The following is a 19,041-nucleotide window of genomic DNA, read 5'->3' as shown; positions in this document are numbered from 1 at the left end:
AAATGGCGTACAGAAGTTATATCACGAGTAAGACTTTACACATCGAAATTGCCCGAACTCGCTGAACTTTGAATCCACTGATATGTTTTTTTGCGACTATTAATTAATTTTTATCAATTCTGAATCTGTGCGTATATACGATGTACCGCAAAATGGACTGCGCAAACTTCGAATATCGTCGATTGTAACACACAATATTGCATATCTTGTGATTTTGTTATCCGTCCGCGATGATTTTTTTATGCTGTATAATTTCAATTTCTTTTCATTTAATAATACCTCAGCTTTTGCACAAGAATATTTTTGAATAATTAAATGCATAATTTTCTAATAAAAATTTGTAGAAAACTTAAAAAAATATTTTGAAAAATTTAAGTTGCGTGCGTGTGTGTGTGTGTGTGTGTGTGTGTGTGTGTGTGTTTGCATTGTCGAAAGAGAAAATTTAAAATTGCTGCAAAAATTACATAAAAGAAAAACATTAAATTTTTTTCCTTCGTCTATATATAATTAACAAAAATTATAACATGTACATTTCTCTTATAACTTATAAAAATAAATTTTTTATTATTTATCATTATTAATACTATGAATATATATATATATATATATGAAACTACTGCTATACTATACGCACAATATGTATACTAAATTAACGTTTTATTTTGGTTAAAATATCATTGTGATTATAGGCTGAGATAAATATATAGATGTGTCAATAACTTTTGTGCTACAAGTATTGAAAATTATTTAGTTTAGCAACTACATTGCGTGTACAGATTAGTAACTTTGATATTTGTAAACTTTACCCCGTCGTAACTGCGGGAAAAAATCGAGATTATACACAAAAATTAACTCGAGAAAACGATCTTCTCGCTTAGAGATAATATGGCAATAGCTACGAGAATTTTCATTATTTAGAGAGAAATATCCGGTTACTGTTCTAAAATAAGATTTTTCTAATTAGCAGATTAGTATCGATATTTCCGCATGAAATTTTTATTTCATGCATCAAATGCAGAACGGTATGTATTTTATAAGATTAACTTTGATTCAGTGTGTTTCTCTTATCTTTATTTTTCCAAAATTAATTTACAAATATTTGTGCGACTTTTATTCTAAACTAAAGGATAAATTGATTATTATTTAAACAATTAAGTAAAAATGTAGATTTAATTATGAATATACTTTACATAATTATTTTATATATGAATTGAGGAAAAATATGTGAGATATAGATACATAGAAATGTAAGTAGATTTGAGAAAAATTAATTATATACTTAAAATTTTTTATAACTTTATTTTTTCTTTGTATTTTAATATCAACAAAATAATATCGCGTTGTGACGAATTGCTGGAGATATGTACAGTTGCGTGCGTGTTTGCGTTTGCGGATCGATTGGTCAATACGACACGTCGATGCACGTCAAGCGACGAAGGATCATTCTTCTTCCTCACGTCGTACAAATACGTTCAACTTGACCCCGATTACGATGAATCGGATTTCCAGAGTACGGTGATCCTAGCGGACACTCTCGAATCAATCCTTACCGTGGAGGTAGAAAGCAGGGGAAGGTGGTCGAGTGATTCGAATCGCACGGAAAGTGAAACTTCGTATCCTCACCGACTTTAGCCATATAGATACGGAGCTCTTCCTCCTTCACGAGCAGTAATTTACCAAACTGAATCGGACACCAGTGTTTCCGGATCTAGTTACTCGGGTACATCCCGTGTGTACGTTCGAATTTCCTAAACACGACCGCCTTAAATCGCCACTCGTAACGTGCTTTGGAAAACGCTTGATATGCTTTTGCAACGATTTCTATATCCATCCAAAACAGTTTGAAGAAGAGAAAAAAAAAAAAAAAGATTACACCTGTCAAATATTTGTTGACATACATCAGTGAAAGAAATCAGAACACGATACGCGGAAAGATCGATTAGACGTGTTGAGACATACGCCATATATATCGGATTAAATAACAGTCCAGCTACAAGCGAAAAGGAGAAAAATTGCACGATTTTTCCTTGTAGATAACAAAAACGCCATGCAATTTCAACTAAATTCATCAGCCGTCTTTAGATTAATTCCGAACACGAACTCATATAGGGCACGATATTTCCCAGATATTCTCTACTTGGAAATTTCATATCTGCGTTATCACACTCTATACTCGCGTTCTCGAAATCCTGGCGGGGGGGGGGGGGGGGGGAAGGAAGGGGTAACTCGAAAAGGTTCGTCGGGAGAACGACATGTGAGGTTAGGACCGTGTCCATTGCGTGGACGTCGCGCGCTCACGTGGCACCCCTCCGCCCTCCGCCCTCCGTCCTCCGCCTCTTTCATTCTCGCGAGTATCGTGTATGAGGTTTTCTCGTCGCCCGGCATCCCTCCCCTCTTCCCTCGCCTCCCCACCGACGATCTCACGATCTTCTCCCCCCTCCACTCGTTTGCTCGACGCTGCCGCGCGTCGCTTCCCTCTCTTCTCTCTTCGCCTCCCTAGCCCCCAGCCGCCAGCCGCCAGCCGCCAGTCGCCAGTCTTCGCCGCGCAGCGTCCTCGACAGGAGAGGCGATTACAGCGCCGTCGTACTTGCCGTTTCCTCAGTAACGCGAGCGCTATCGTGGAGTTTGGTACTCGGATTCTTGTCGCTCGTGTCGCGTGTTCGTCGCTCTGTGTGACACGCAGCGCGGCGGCAACGCGCGTATATTATACGTCGTGTGAATACGTTTCAGTGCTGCGTCGCAAGTGTTTTAAACGTTTCCGCGTCCTCTGTGAAGTAAACATCGAGACGGAGTGTGTCGAGTGATTTCGAAAGCCTCAGTACTACACGCGACGCCGTTTACATCGCAACGTCCTTGTGAATCGCGCGTACAGTGCCGGTAAACAAAAAGTCTCGAACGAATCGAATTCTCAGCATTTCGGAGTGCGTTGTGACCCAAGTTTCGACAAAGCGCGCGAAGAGAATGCCGAGACGCGTAACATCGTCGGTCGAGCAGCAGGAGCAGGAGCAGCAGCAGCAACAGCAGCAGCAGCAGCGGCGTGCTCGTGCCGGCTTGGTTTTCGGGTCGCCGAGTGGCGACTGAGGGGGGGGCTGGGCGGGAGAAGGGATGCGAGAGATCCCGCGGGAGCAGCAGCCGGCGCGGAGTGTAGGTAGCGGCGTGTCGTGTAGGTGTTAGAGGAAGTGAGTAGTAGGAGGAGGAGGAGAAGGGTGATTTCGGTGGCGCGAGGATGGCCGGCTGGCGACGAGTAGCGCTGATCCGCGACGTAGGTGCTGCTGCGCGTCGCGACGTCGACCGACACGACGTGACGGCCACGTGCCGCAGCGGACGCGTCGTTGTTGGCCAGTGGCATTAACTCTCTCCCCCTCTTCGTGTGCCGGGTGATTGCGTGCCGAGTATGTCGTAACCGCAGCGTCGTGGAACACGCGATCGGTGTGTATACTGGCCGTCTATATTTCAAATTTTTTTTTTTTTTCATGTATAAACATAACGGAGACACGCGCGTACGCACGTAGATTAGAAACGAGAGCCGAATCTACGAGGAAAGTGAATATATTATATACGTATACTTTGCGCGCTGTGACGAATCGTTGTTGATGAATCGAGTCGATCGTATGCGATTGCGATAGAGGGCACTCGTGAAAGAAGAGAGAGGATTCGTCAAGTTTTCCACAGTTTATCGCGGAAAGACGCGAACAGGTGGCCGTCATTTCTTTACACGTAGGCTAACACGCGAAAGATTTTTTCGCGCGACTGAAAAGGGATCTGTGCGATCGAAGGGATCGTTCGCGAGTTTGATGCGAAGCGAATACTTGGATAATAAAGGTGATTACGCGATAAAAAAAAAAAAAAAAAAAAAAAAAAAAAAAAATCCGAAACGTCCGCCAAGATACCTTCCGTCCGATATGTAACGCGGGAAAAACACGTGCTTCGTTTCCCTCGTTCGTGTCGAAATATAACTTGTTCCTCTAATGTGCAGTGATACGTAACGTCCCTTCGCAGTGATCACTTGTGACAGGAGAATCAAGCAACGTTGTCGGTTTGACAGTGAAAATTTGAAAAGTGCGATCAGTTCTTCAACGCTATCTCAAAACTCAAGAATTTGATAGATGTTTCGAAGAATTGCGGGATAGCGACTGTAGCACGCGGTACGGTTGACAAAGATCACGATTCAAACTTTGTCGTTGAAAGTTGAAAAGGAGAAGGATATATTATATGACTATACCAAAAGCGAGGCAGAAAGAAAGGAGAAAGAGAAAGCAAAATAGAAGGAAGAAGGGCGAAGAGGAAGGAAGACGAAGACGAAGACGAAGACGCTCTTGGCAGTCTGATCTAAATCCCAGCGGAAGTTGGCGGCGAGGGTGAAGAGCGTTGAGCCGTGGAGGGGGGAGTGATGCCGGCGGTGAGCGTGGCACAGCGCCCTCCAGGTGGAATCCCACTCCACGCCGGCGTGCCGGTAGCACCCAGCAGCGTAACCGCCCCCGGTCCGTCGGGCCGGTGCCTCGGGGGCCCGGCAGCGCCCCCCGCCGGCTCGCCACCGCTGCCACCGTCCCTGCAATCCCTCGGTGGCGGCGTCGCCGTTAACAGCAACGTCAACCCCAACAATCTCAACCACGCTAACAGCAACAATAACACGCCGCTCGGTGCCGGCAATCCCAATAATACTGTCAACAGTAACCATCATCTCGGCAACAACGCCTTAGGCATCAACACGGCGAGCGGCGCCACGAATCCTCTTCAGGCGATGGCGTCGGCGGCGGCATCGCTCACGCAACTCAACAACATGGCGAACGGCCCGTTGCCGCCGCTCGCGGGCACAGGCCCAGGGGGCCCGCCGAGTCTGCCGCCGCCGCAGCCAGCGACTACGCCGACACACGGCGGCCCGCCGACCCCTCATGGCGGTGTAAACGCCGCACCCCATCTCAACGGCGCTTCGCCGAGTCCCCATCCGATGCCCCCTCATGGCATGATGAGCGGCTCACCCCATACTCCTCACCCCCATATGGGGGGCGGTGGACCCTCGCCCCATCCCCATCACCCGGGACCGCACATGGTCAGTTCGCCGCATCATCCAGCGGCGCCCCATCCCATGGGCCCGGCTGGTATGATGGGTCCGGTCGGTATGCAGCCTCAAGGCGCGCCCGGTATGTGCGGCCCGGGGCCTAGCGGTCCGATGGGACCGCACGCGCATCCTCAGGGACCAGGGGTACCTGGACAGCCACACATGCACAACGACCCGTTCTTCTGTTCGCCCTTTGGATCGCATTACTTCAGGTAAATTCATTCAACTACACGTTTCGTACGTTTATCTCTCGGAGAGAAAAACGTACGGGCGGGGGGGGGGGGGGCTAGAGCGACAATTATTGACGAATAATTTTATTGATTTTTACTGACCATCAGCTCGCAGAGTTTTGAGAGGCAATGAAAATTGTTGTAAATATAATCACGATTTGTCATAATTTTTATTTGTTTGTTACAAATATGCTTATTGTATCTTTAAATTTAAAATTAATATAAAAAGAGATTCTTTATTTGTTTTTTCTTCCTTCGAGTGACTTTTTTTGCTCTTAAAATTTTTGATATTTATATATTTGACATAATCAAGAACGTTATATCGAATTGCAACACTTTATTCATTTTCTCTCTTGGACGAAAACTTGACAAGTGCTAGTGGACACATATTTTGAAACGTAACTACATTTAACGTGATGAAAAAATGTTCTCTGTTACGTGCAGAGATTTTGATGGTTTGAAATTTGGAGTCATTGGACAATGATTATTTCATGATTCATACACATCATTCGGAGTACATAAGATTTTATGACGCCTGATTTGGTAAAATGGTCCAATAGTTAATTTTATATTTATACATTACAATCTTTTCTTGTAATGTTTTATTAGCAAATATTATATACATATATCTATATATACGCATACATGAAAATTTTCTGTTACGTTGGATAGGACCGATTTTTATATAAGATCAATACTGGTTAAGTGCTTCCTTGTCGTGCGTAATGAACATACCATAAGATAAAAATTACTATAAGAAGAATAATTTACAAACATACATATATTTGATTATACATGAAAATAAGTACATACATTGTTGATATCTCGCTCAGTATATCGAGAAAGCTGCGTGTGTCTCCGTTTATTTTTAAAGAAAGCATCTTTGCACATTTGAAAGCAATTCCACAAATTACAGCAGAAGATGATGGAATTATATAGGCTAGGCTTTAAAATTGCATTTTTTTCACGAATTTGTGCCCTCTTTTTTCTTTAGGGAATTAATAAAAATTATTACTTAACAATATTATATTTTTCCAGATATTTTTAATTTTTTATATTAAATATTTAAATATTCTTTAAATTAAGATTTTGTTAAAGGAAATATTTAAATACTACAAACACAAAACTTTATTATTTTTATTTCTATAAATTAGAATTGATTCACAGGATCGCTTTAAAAAAAATATATTTGTCGTCGAGAAACTTTCCATATAAATTCTATATAATTTCTTAAAAATATTGATTCTCTTTTTCTTTCTTTTATGTTGACGAACAGTGCAAAATTTCTGAGATACTCTGCATGGTGATATAAATGAGTAATTTGTCGTTATAGCAGTCATAATAATTCGCCGTCACGCGAAAGAACACTCGCACGTGCATCTCACGAATCGGGGTGGAACTTTGTGTGAAGGCGTATGTAAACTTTTTTTCTCGGATCTGCGCGTGGAAGGGTAGCTGGAGGAGAAAAAGGGAGAAGGATTCTTGCAGTCACGCGAGGTTTTACGAAAAACTGTATCGCGTGGCCGAAGGAATCTCTCGCGACGCTCGCCTCTTGCCGCCATTTAAACTTTACTGTACTATTTATGCTTCGTGTCGCTGATAATCGCGATATATCCCGCTATTTGTACAAAATGCTTTTCTAATCAAAATTCTAAATCCTCACGTTTCATTCGTGTGACGTTTTTTGTCCTCAATCTTTTGCAATATGCGCCTGACGTATGATTATTAATCGAGAACGGTGTCGCGTATTAATTGACCATTCACTTTTTTTTACCTTTTTCTCGATCAATTCAGAATCTGTAATTTTATGTGAAATTACAAGACAAGGAACGGACAAATTACAGGATCATTTGCGCAAGATTATTATTGACAATGGGAATTATTTATCAATGATAAAATTGATAGTTAAACTTGATGCTTTTATATAATATCGATTGTTGAATGAAATTTTATGCATACATATTTCGTGATTCCATAATGTCTATTAATTTCTTCGCGTTGTAAAAGATTCTGATCAAGAGTATTGTCTTCGACTTGGTTCGGGATTATTCCATGACTGGATCCACGGACTGACGAGCTTTTTTTTCCGCCGCGGATATTTTTAGACAATTGTTTTACGGTTCGATACTTCGTTCCGTGCCAATCGTCCGGTAGTCGCTCACTAGTACGTTCTCTCAGGCGTAGTAACAGTATACTTCGAGAATCCGTTATCGTGCCTCACAACCAGGATCTTCCTGGTCACCGTTGCACAGTTGGCTTCGTCAATGCGTAGAATAGTATAATGTAGATAGGTTTTCCAAAAATGTACAAAATTGCCTGAATAATTTAATTACTAATCGCCAATTTCAATGCGTGTTTGCCGATACTAGATTTATAGTAGCGGTTAAAAAAATAGAGCGATTCAAATTGATTGTTTAATGTGCCAAAAATTCCGTAATTTATACAAGCACAATGAGACGTATAATAAAACAATTTCGTCGTTGTAAAAATCGCATTAGCCTTGATTCGAGAGGAATAATTATCGGTCGCACCGGATAGATAGACGCTATCTGTCTGTCAGGTGCGTCGAAAGTCATCGTCTTGGCGGTATCTTCAGATGCAGATATAGAGGTGCTCGTGTCCTTGGTATACAGATATGCGTGCGTTTGTTCGCGATTTCCTTCTTTGCCAGAGCTCACCTCTCGAGGAAAGCAGTCAGGGGTTAAGAACGTCGATAGTCGGTATGTGCCATGACGACGATTATCCGGTACTTCTCCTCTTTGGCCTTCTTCGTATCCGGTCTGGATGTCTCTATCGCTACGGCATCATCTCCACGCTCGCTGTCCTTGTCTGATAATCGTGTGGGCTCATTAACATAAGCGTTCCACCCTGCTACATATGTCCGAATGACGATGCTACTTTGCTCGCCTACAATTGGCATCGTGTGGCAAAAGCTTTCTTTTTTAACGTACTCGACAATTTCATTTAACGTTTGCAGAACATTTGACTCGATTGTTGTTTTTCATTTTTGATTAACTGTCACGTCAACAAGAATGTCAACGGAAGTCTTGTCATGTATACCTAGGAAATGTTAAATATTAAAAGATTACGACGTGTTATGATTAAAATATTTTTCGACTGCTCCAAGATATATCTCCTATGTAAACGTTTTGAGCTAATTTGTTTTTAGATGAACTACGCTTCGGCTAATATCATCTCGCAAGATTACAGACGCGATATGTTACGCAGATAAGAAAACCCGCGTTTACGTATCGTCGCTGAATTGTTTTGACTAGTTTGCACTTGACTAAGCTTCTCCGAATATATATATATATATTTATTAATATTATAACTCTTGAGAAAATCTAGTACACATCATCACAATAAAGAATATTGCTTTTCAATATCGTAGAATCCTCTTTGATTATTTTTTTATTTTTTTTTTTTTTAAATGAGTTTTAACTTGTCGATTTTTTTGTCGTAATTCTGCCTTTGAAAATTTTCTAGAACTAAAATTGTTATATTACATTTACGATATGATTACGGTTGAAAAACAATATGTGATGGTTTCTAAAATAGAATATAGTTACACAAGTATGCAGGCGTCATTGTTATATAAACTCTTGTATATATATATATATATATATATATATATATATATACATATATATATATGTGTGTGTATGTGTGTGTGTGTGTGTGTGAATAACGCTACATTATTTCCTGCATAAAGATAAGTTTTCGTTTGTCGTTCGTTAGAGAGCGAGAAGAGAGAACAGCTTCGATAATCTCCGTAAAATGTAACCTTGACGTTCTTTTTCTAAAATCCACCGTCACAACGTATATGTTACATCATTCAAATATTTGTACCGGCTACATACTGAGATTACGCATACATGCACGTGAAAGATGTTTCAAATTCTCTCGGAAAAAAAAGAACACGACGTTATCGCGAGACGAGCAATGACGAATCAGATAGTCTAACTGCGTTCTGTAAATTTATAATCATTACAGAACGTTTCGAGCACGTGTATAAACGTATTCTAGGATGGCGAAGGTGATAATCAGCGTGAGTTGTCGTGACAATTTCGTGCGTCATGTGCGCGATCGCGCCATTAATACCGCCATAAAATATTTTATCGCGTTGAATTGACAGACGATGCGTATATGACAATTAGAGAAAAAAAGAAAATAAAGAAAAATAAAAAAGTACGAGAATATAATCATACAAATCGCCATGCAAAATAAGTAAAATTAATTACCCGGTCACAAATATAAGAAAATACCGAAGCGGGCGAAGCGTTTAAAGCACGATCGGAAGTACGAGCACCGTCAGTGGCCTTATCTTATCGCGGGCCTCTCGGTAGGATAAGAAGGACCTTGATCGCTTCGCCACAAAGCGAATCGGCACCTTGCCTCGCTTCGAGAAACATCGATTTTCTTCATACTATACGATTTTTCGAAGTGCATGAAATGTTTGTATATCTCTTGTCAAACTGTAAATCTTTCCTTTGTAGAAATTTAAATCAAATCTTGATTACGCAACAATTTAACGTTATAGATTAAATAAGTCTTGTTTCTTTTATTTTTAAATTTATTTGAAAAATTTTAATTAGAAAAAATTATAAATTTTTGTATTTATTTAATTTTACAAAATTTTAAGTGAGAAAAATGGTGTTTAATCGAATTTTCATACACAGAGAGAGAGAGAGAGAGAGAGAGAGAGAGAGAGAGAGAGAGAGAGAGAGAGAGAGAGAGAGAAAAGAGATTATCTTCAACTTTATCGAAACATCTATTTTTCCAATTTTATTCAAATTTTACAATATAGTTGTAACATTTGGAATCGTGTTATAAATATAATTGAATATAGAATTCATTATAGATACGCACAAAATTGTTATTCGACATGTTCTTAACAATGACATAATTCTAGTGATTAAAATATGCTTTGTATAATTAAGCGGGTACAATAATACATAACATCTCTATTCTTCGATGCAAGGTGATTCATCTTTTGTTTTTGCGATACAATCATTTCACGCGAGACATCGTTGACTGTCGTCTTTCCATCAGCAGCTAGCATAATTAGAATGGGATTAACGTGCGGCACGTACTATATTTCTAGTTAGTTACAGGGTGTTGTAAAGTAAATGTTAGTGCGATGTAACTGGCGCACGTATAAATCAGGGACTATCCGAGAAGTCTCTAAAATCATAATTTACTTTTGCAAAGCGTCGAATAACTATTATTTGGAGCGTGAATTTTTATCATTATTGAAAGAATTATGCTATATCATGTTTCTCAATATAACTATATGATATTAAATATTAAAACTACCTTTGAACTAGTCTATTAAAAAGAAATTATTAACCGAATATGTCTGTGCTGTACTTTCTAAATCTTTTATTTTGTGTCTTACTGCATATAACAATTACGAATGAATTTTCAATCTCTGTCTAGACAATAGGATATTTTCGTTGAACCTTCTACATTCTAGTGGTCGGTTTAACTACCGCAGTCAGCTAAAAGGTTAAAACACAGGAAGCATCGATATGCATATCTTCACTTATTGCTTTCCGAAGAATAAGGATTCTTCTTTTTTTTTTGTATTTCACTTTCTTGTACACGAAACGCACGTGTGCGTGAGAATTTCTCAAATTATATAATATTTATTATTGTAAAATCAAACATTAAATACGTTTTTACAAATGCGATTTTTTCACGATATAACACGATACATTTGATTTTCCGAACAAAAACTCCATTATCGCGTCGGTTAGGTTCTGCAAGGTGAGAAGAAAAATTGAGTAACTTTTTTTTAGCGGTCGATTCGGATCGCGGGCATCAGGGACGGGATAAGAATTGTGGGAAAAAAAAAGAAAAAAAAAGAAAAAAAAAGTTTGTTCCGCCAGAGAAATGCATCGGTCGTGTCGTAGTTGTGCATAGAGTCATGCGCAGAGAGCGTATCAGGCCATATCGTCGGTCGGTTCCAGTTTCACGTGAAACTTCTTCGCGCGGCCCGACAGGTTCAAGGCGAGCATTCGCGGGCATCTCCGCCGTCTGACGAGGGGAGCGTGCATGCACATGCACGTGCATGATGCATATGGATCGCGCGCCGGAAGTTGCCGGAGCGGCGAAAGAGTTATCGAGTCCGGTGAAATGATTTTGTTCCTACGTTACATCGCGTACAATGTTTCTTCTCCCTTGGGCGAAACTGATTTCCATGCAATCAACAATTCGTATCAGTTACATTGATGTTAATTTTTTTTAATAAACAGTCCGTCACACAGGAGGCACGTTCGATCTCTGTGTAATTGGACAGCCAATTATGGATGAGAAACATGTACAAAAACTTGTATGAAAGGCGTATGTAAATTCTTGAATCGCGTGTTATATTATGATGGAAAAAGGTTGCAATTTTAGGCTAAATTCTGGCTTGAAAGTCTGCTATAAAAAGTTATGTATTTTATATTTTTTTTCGTCTTTCTCACCGCATGTGACACGAATGTATTATAGATAGACAATATGCATAAATAACATCTTTTTTTATTACACAATAATAGCAACATTGATACAATGTTAATACAACAAAATTTTCTGGGGATATTATTCGAGATGACGGTCTTTTCCGAAGAAATAAATTTCATATTTATAAATTCGAAATCTCATTGGACACTCAGTGACGAACAGTATGATTAGCGCAGAGAATTATCGAAAGAGGGAAAGGTGACAGGAAAAAGTGCAGATACGGCAATCGCGTCGTATAATAAAGAGGAGAAAGGCCTCTCTGAGTCACGGTTTACCTAGAAACATCGATGCAGGTGTCTCTTGGGACAGGTGTAATTTGGCAAACGTCTCCCCCGATTGTCAAGCTTTCCTTCTCACAGGGCCGCATTCGTCCTAACGCTACGCGTTGAACTTAGCAAACGAAGCTATGTTTATTTTAATTAGAAACCTCGGTGTAATAGCACACCAAATGTAAATTACTAGGGTTTGCTGGGTAATTAGTTTTAATTTAATTAACATAGCCGTATTCAAAATTTCTGCCAGCGTTATGAATTTCTTAAATGTATCAAAAATTAAAAAGCTACGTTAATTAAACGAAATGTTTTATAATCTATTTTTGTGTGAATATTGATCGTTTCATAATTCATTTTATATCATCTTCATTTTCTACGATTTTCTAAAAAATTAATAGAGTAATTTTGGCAAAAGTTTTAGTATAAATACTTTGGACAAAATTAATAGGCATAGCTATTCAGGCGGCTATAAAATTTGCGATCGCAATGCACAGTCTTTTACGAATCGATACTTGCCGAGCGATCATAATTTCAACGTGCATAATCACTTGGTGTGAAAGGACGAATAGGCTGCTCTCACGTGCGCGCCGAGATCAATGGCGTTACGAGAGAGATTCCTTTGATTTACTCGACCCGCTAATTTACTCCCTTATCTGGCTCGATACTCGATAGTCAATCTATACGCACGTATATCGGGCCCGTTAAGTTTTATGGGTCAGGTTGCCTTGAGAGGTTCCTCGATTACACCCACTTAAAGAAGATCTCTCACGAATCACTGCAGCGGCGGCGCGTGTTTACACGTAGGCTGGATTTCTCGGAAGTCAGTGTAAACATCCCTTATCTCCAAGCGTTCAGGGATCTGCTATCGGATGTCGTCGCGGCAAAGGAACCTTTCCCTCGAGCTGTACGATCGGCATGGCTGTAAAGTCTGCTAGAATCTCGTGCACGTGCTGGATGACGCATACTTACTGATATTTGATATTATTTGCTGGAATATTTTTGAAATTATTTTTCGACCTGTATCCTGTATTATAATTATTATATTATAATTATATATATTGTGTCATCTTCTTTCCATCATTTTAATTATTCCAATTAATTCGAAAAAGAATACAATATTTTTATTAATTTAATGTTAATCGTAACGCCTCTATATATCTATAGAAGTAAACACGTTGGTCATTTGTCTTCTTTCAGTGAAATTTAGTTACAAAGTGTAGGCCTTAGATAAAACAGCCAAAGAATATATTCCCGCGTCGAGAAATACTTTTGGACGAGTTTGACACAGTTTGTACGGGATGGCGATGTTGCGAAAATGTTGGCATCTCTTTGACACGCGGGAGTTTGACAATTGGGCCAGAAACTAAACATTGATTAACTCGGCGTGACAGCTTCTCTTTTGTCTCGCTCTTAACGGCAGCGGTCGCGCTTATTTATAAAATGCCGCGCGGCGTTGACGGCGCGTGCGCGCGTCATGAGCAGCTTCGTTAGCTCGCACACGAAACGTTACGACAAAGCGCCGTTTATTCATTCGCTCGTTCATTCAGCGTTTCGGCAACAGCGTTTATCCCGGTCGCGCGAATGCGCCTAACGACCTGTCTCCGGCTCCGGCTCCGGCTCCGGCTCGCGCGCGATTAATATCGTCACCTCGTCGTCGCGGTGCGATGGTACGAAAGAAACGACAAACAAGCTCGTGACTGTTTAACGACGGACACTGTCACGACAATTTGAACGGCTTATTTTTATACACATCGCTATTTCGAGCTCCCCATAAGTAAGGAAGTACTTGTACTCGCTTTCATCTCCTCAGCATATATGTATATATATATATTTTGAACATATCCGCTATTCTCACATTACGAATACAGAAAGAAGTTTTTTTTTTTTTTTTTTTTTATTTAATGAATAGAAAGAAAACATTCCTCGCCAGAGAAAAAGTTGCACAGTCAACTTTGAAGTATAAATAAATGCAGCTATTACTCTCTTGTGAGTCCTCTCGTTCTTCTCATGTCAGAGTCGGAGATTACTCAAGTATCTTACGTTATATCGATCAGCGCAACATTTGAAATAATTATATCAAAACTTTCAAAACATATTGTCGAGCTTTCTTTGCTTCAAAATGCATTTTGAAGATGATGTAAATTTTGACGATTATGAATCGAGATTGGAGGCGCCTCGTCAGGCGTCAAGTTACGTGGGTGTAGTTGATGTCGTCGCGCGGAAATAACGGACGATCGGCAAATCAAACAGCGAGCTATAAATAATGAGATTAGCGCTGCCTATCCAAATGCAGCGCACGCGACCTCGCGAACCTTGCCAAGCGTCTGTATATTCCGTAGAGAGCTGTGGGTTCAAGCGACCTACCTGCGTCGAGAAGCGCGCGCTCTGTTACGTTCCAGAGGTTCTCATCGTGAAAATACAGAGTCGATGCACGACGCACAGTCGAACGCAGAGGCATCTTTTTTGTGACAGAGAGAGAGAGAGAGAGAGAGAGAGAGAGAGAGAGAGAGAGAGAGAGAGAGAGAGAGAGAGAGAGAGAGAGAAAAGAACCAACAGTCTTAATTATAGTTTTGTTAACTCTTTATTTTTTTCTTATAATTCTATAATTATATGAAGAGACAAAAGAGATGTGAATTAAGATAGCGTTGAATTTAATCGACGTTGGCAAAATGAGCGTTAAATCTGTCTGATATAATTTGTAACCTATCGCATACCACACGCCTGCCTGTTGGCTGTCCGACAAATTTGCTATATAATGCAAGAGATATCAGTCTAAATCGTCGTCGTTTCTCGCGCATTCAACAAGATGCACATCGACTTGCATCGAGGCGCGTTTGCCTTGTCGTCATTCTTGCATCATCGTGATTGCATAACGTGTCCCGCGCTTTACATCGATGTACGTGAGATTTTAAAATGTCAGGAATCTGCTGGGGCACGTCCAGATCGACGGAGTATCCAAGCGTATCGTCCGTCACATCTGATTCGATCCCATCCCTTCGTGGTACTCGCAGGGGGAAAGAGATACGCCAAACATCGCGGGACGCCCTGTAGATCTCGAAACGGCATGACTCGATGATTTCGGCGATGACTCCTCGGATTTCTCCGTTTCGTTCCCATCTCGCAGCTCAATTTCGAAAAGAATCGTGACGCGAGATTGAGAACCGCGAATGATTTGCCAGTGAAGCAGTTCGTTCGCGTTGAAGTTGGCTCGGCTGGTCTCTCCCATCTCTGATTCTCTCTCTCTCTCTCTCTCTCTCTCTCTCTCTCTCTCTCTCTCTCTCTCTCTCTCTCTGTTTCTTTCTCTGTCTTCCCTTCTTCTCCCTCTCGCACTTTGCCTCCGCATTGGTCTCTCCGTGGTCCGTGTTCTCAAGGCCGCCTCCTCAGATGTTCCTCTCTCGCCTCTCGTCTTCTCTTCACGTTCTCGTCTTCTCCTCCTCGTCCTCCACACCTCCAACTCGGCTTCTTCCTCCTCCGCTCTCTCGTCGCTTCCATCTCACCTCAACTTACCTCCATCCTTCGACGTTGCCGTCTCTCTCGCTCTCGCTCTCTCTCTCTCTCTCTCTCTCTCTCTTTTCTTCAGGAGCATCTTCTCTCTCGACTTCTGTGAGACAACTTAGCTACGCGCGCTACACGGCGCATCGAAGTTTCGAGCGAACTCAAAGTCAATCGTAGTTTGAGTTTACCGCCGAAGCATCGGCGGGATGCATCTTCTCCGGTAGAAATTGCAGGCACCTTGCAACGTGGAAAATGTCGTTTGACCAGTTCGCGCTCTACGACCGGGTTGCTCGCGTTGGATCTGGTCCGGTTGCGAATCTCTTCCGAACGGCTTCGAAAGTTGCTTCGATCGTTTTTTTTTTTTTTTTTTTTTTTTTTTTTTTTGTTTTCTTTACTTTTATTTTCTCCCTCATTTTTCCTTTTGAGCACGACGCTGGAGATAATCGTTTTGATATTTACGATCCACTCGCACCTTTTCGCGGACTTTGTAATTAATTTCGAGCTGGGCAAATGTGTCATGGATAATCGTGGAAATTATTTATTCTCTTCTTTTCAATAGTTTATGAAGTAATTTTAAAATCTTTTAAAATATATATATATATATATATACATGTCGTACCACACACACATAGATACACACACACGCACACACACAGAATCATTGAATTTATTATTATATTCCAAATGAAATTTACGATATAACGATTATTAACCATTTAATTAGAAGGTTGTAATTATATTTTCAAATATATATAGTACAGTTTGTATAATTAGGAAACGAGATATAAGTGAAGGAAGTTAGTTAAATAATTGTTTTCATTTCATAGAGAGACGCACATAACACGCACATGTATTTGTATATGCGTCTCTTATTGTTCTTCGCTTTTACGTGTAACAACGAAACGGAGGCAGGTATCTCCCCTTCTTCCTGTCTACACACATATCATTTTAACATATCACAATTCACAATTGCTGCACCGTGAAAGACTTGGCGGCAGGTTCTCGAAGAACTTTTTCTTTTTACCGGACGGGCGATCTCGACCGTCGAGATAACAGCTGTCGCATTAACAATGCAATCAGAACGTTAAATCGCATTGCGCGGCGTTGTATTTCAGCCGAAATTAAATCAGGAATTAAGTGTAAAATTATGAAATCTGAAATGATGTGAGCCATAACTATCGAAGTGAAAATTAACAGTAGTATCGTCGTGTGAAATCAATTTTTCTCTGTTCTCCGTTTATCGAGAGATGGCTTTTTTTCAGTAGCATACGTAGTCGTAAAAAATTATTTATCGCACGATGCAAAAATCTCTACACTTTGCGCGATGATAAAAACTTTGTACGCGTCGACGTTCGGGCTACATGAAGCACACAGACGGGAAGAGAGTGAGAGACCTCCGCCGGTCCATTCGTCGATGTTTTTTTTCGGAAGACGAATCCCGCTCACCTTGAAAGGTACGTCGCGTGGCTCGTCGTTCAGGCCGTTCGTCGGATAAGCCCTTCGAGCGACGCGCGTAGGGAACTTTGAAAAGTCAGCCTCGGGTTTCGTGTTTGGATGCACTTTTCCTCGGAGCGAGACGAGGACGCGCGCATGCATTTTCAAGGCGATCGTGAGCGGCCGTCGCCATCACTGTTTGTATGCATCTTTGCGCATAAATTTCAGAGACACTGACTCCGGTATAAATTATGTGAACCCACAATTATTTTTGCAAAAGATTGGCGGGCATGAGAAAGAGTGTTTTTCGATGCGTTACCGCTTCCCTTGAACTTGGATCGAATACTGTTTTCAATTGTAAGCAGCACGTTATATTCGATCGTAATTTTCCTCGGGTCCTGTTTTTTTCCGTTCCAGACTATTAATGGCGATACCGTTATTCGGTAGGCGAGCGTATTTGATCTGAAACTTTGCGCGGTTATTAACCGAGATCTGTTTTTTTTTTTTTATACTACTGGTTCATATATCACGACCAGGAAAAAGTCACTCGATTGAAATTTCTATAAAAAGAAGCGATTCGATTGGAAAAATGATCCAGTCATTGCTGAATATAAAAGTACAGTCGTATCGTGTTTCACTCACAAGTCATCATTATACAATCATAATTTGAAGACAAAGATTTTTAATAAACAAAATTTGTAAAATAAATATGTTATATATATATATGTTTTTGTCACGCTATTGCGAGTTCAGGGGCCGTGAAGTAATCGATATTCCGTTACAACAACGCGGGGTCCGGTAACGTCGTTTCCGCTCTATAAGCCGGATTTATTCGGCGTGTCTTATTCGCGAAATTATGGCGGGCGATGGACATACGAGTCACGTACCGATTCGGCGGCTAGGCCTAAGACGGAGGGACCTCTTTCTTGGCGCGCGAGAACGACCGTCGCGTCATCGCGAGACGGTCCTCGTCGCTACGTTGTGTGGGTCGAGCCGGGATCATTTCGGAAACCAGTTTCCGAGCGGGTCGAAGCGCCTCGTTGTTGGGTCCGGGGTCCGGGGTCCCGTGTCCCGCGTGCCGTGTGTGCGATCATCCAGCGAGGATTAATCCTTCCAGCGTGCTCGGGGTCACGGCGGAGCGATTCACGAGGCTCTACATCTTCATTCTGCTTTTTCGCCTCCGATCGTCGACAAGAGCGCGAAGCTTTCCGCTTTGGAATCCGCTCGACTTGCGAAATATTATTATGAAAAGCCGCTTTCTCGCCGGCGAGAATAATATCATCTCGCAGTCGAGGGCTTATGACTGTTTTTTTTTTTTTGAAAAATAGAATATTATAAGCTAGATATATTTGAAAATGATTGTTACTCGCATCGACAAATGATTTTTAATTTGCCAATATGACAGCCAAATTTCTCGTTTAATGATATTTTATGATTACCGAAAAGTCTTATTTTATAATAGCGATTTAAAATAAAAAAGAAGAAATTAAAGATACAGGAGAATATTTGTAAAATATATATTTTATGAGATAAATACAATATATAATAATAGTAAATTAATTATATCTTTATTAGAGAATCTATTTTATTGTAAATAAAAAAAAAAAAAAAGTCTACTGTATTTACATTTGTAATATGCCTCTCTTTTTCATTGTGAATAATCACGAGTAAGGGAATGCAGCATAATTGAAAATACTCTCTGGAAATTAATATAGGCAGCGCGGACGCGGAAAGTTTATAAACTTCATGACAGCCGAGTCTATCCTATTGTACCAATTAGAACGTATTTCCATTGGAAGCGTGTAACGTGATTGGCTCACCGATGGAATAAACCTATCGAGAGATGGAGCGACCCGATTCTAGTCATGCAAATTTATTCCAATAATTACGTTTGTAGCTAACTCGCGGAATACCGCGGTACACAATTTTGATATTATTGACAGGTCGATGAGCGTCAGTCGTTTCTATTAAATATGCGCGGATCGACGATACGTCTACGCGAAAATGCAAGACGAACGGGCGGGAGTTAATTGGCGTCCGTTAA

At 40.7% G+C, this 19,041-nt stretch overlaps 1 protein-coding gene across 3 annotated transcripts in view; it reads left to right on the top strand.

Moving 5' to 3' along the window:
- The first annotated feature begins 1,309 nt into the window (after window positions 1–1,309).
- Chi (LIM domain-binding protein 2 Chi) overlaps window positions 1,310–19,041 on the top strand; it is a 74,523-nt gene continuing 56,791 nt past the window's right edge. For 2 of the 3 annotated variants that reach the window (XM_072903392.1, XM_072903391.1), the window contains exon 1: window positions 1,310–5,271. In XM_072903392.1, the coding sequence (XP_072759493.1) occupies window positions 4,391–5,271 (881 nt within the window). In that variant the 5' untranslated portion in view covers window positions 1,310–4,390. The remainder of the gene's footprint in view (window positions 5,272–19,041) is intronic. The other variant, XM_072903393.1, reaches the window with a different exon arrangement.

The sequence above is a fragment of the Anoplolepis gracilipes genome, chromosome 12, assembly GCF_047496725.1.
Source record: "Anoplolepis gracilipes chromosome 12, ASM4749672v1, whole genome shotgun sequence".
In the NCBI taxonomy this organism is placed as follows: domain Eukaryota; kingdom Metazoa; phylum Arthropoda; class Insecta; order Hymenoptera; family Formicidae; genus Anoplolepis; species Anoplolepis gracilipes.
Note: the sequence above shows the minus strand (reverse complement) of the source record. Positions and strands in the feature narration are given on the sequence as shown.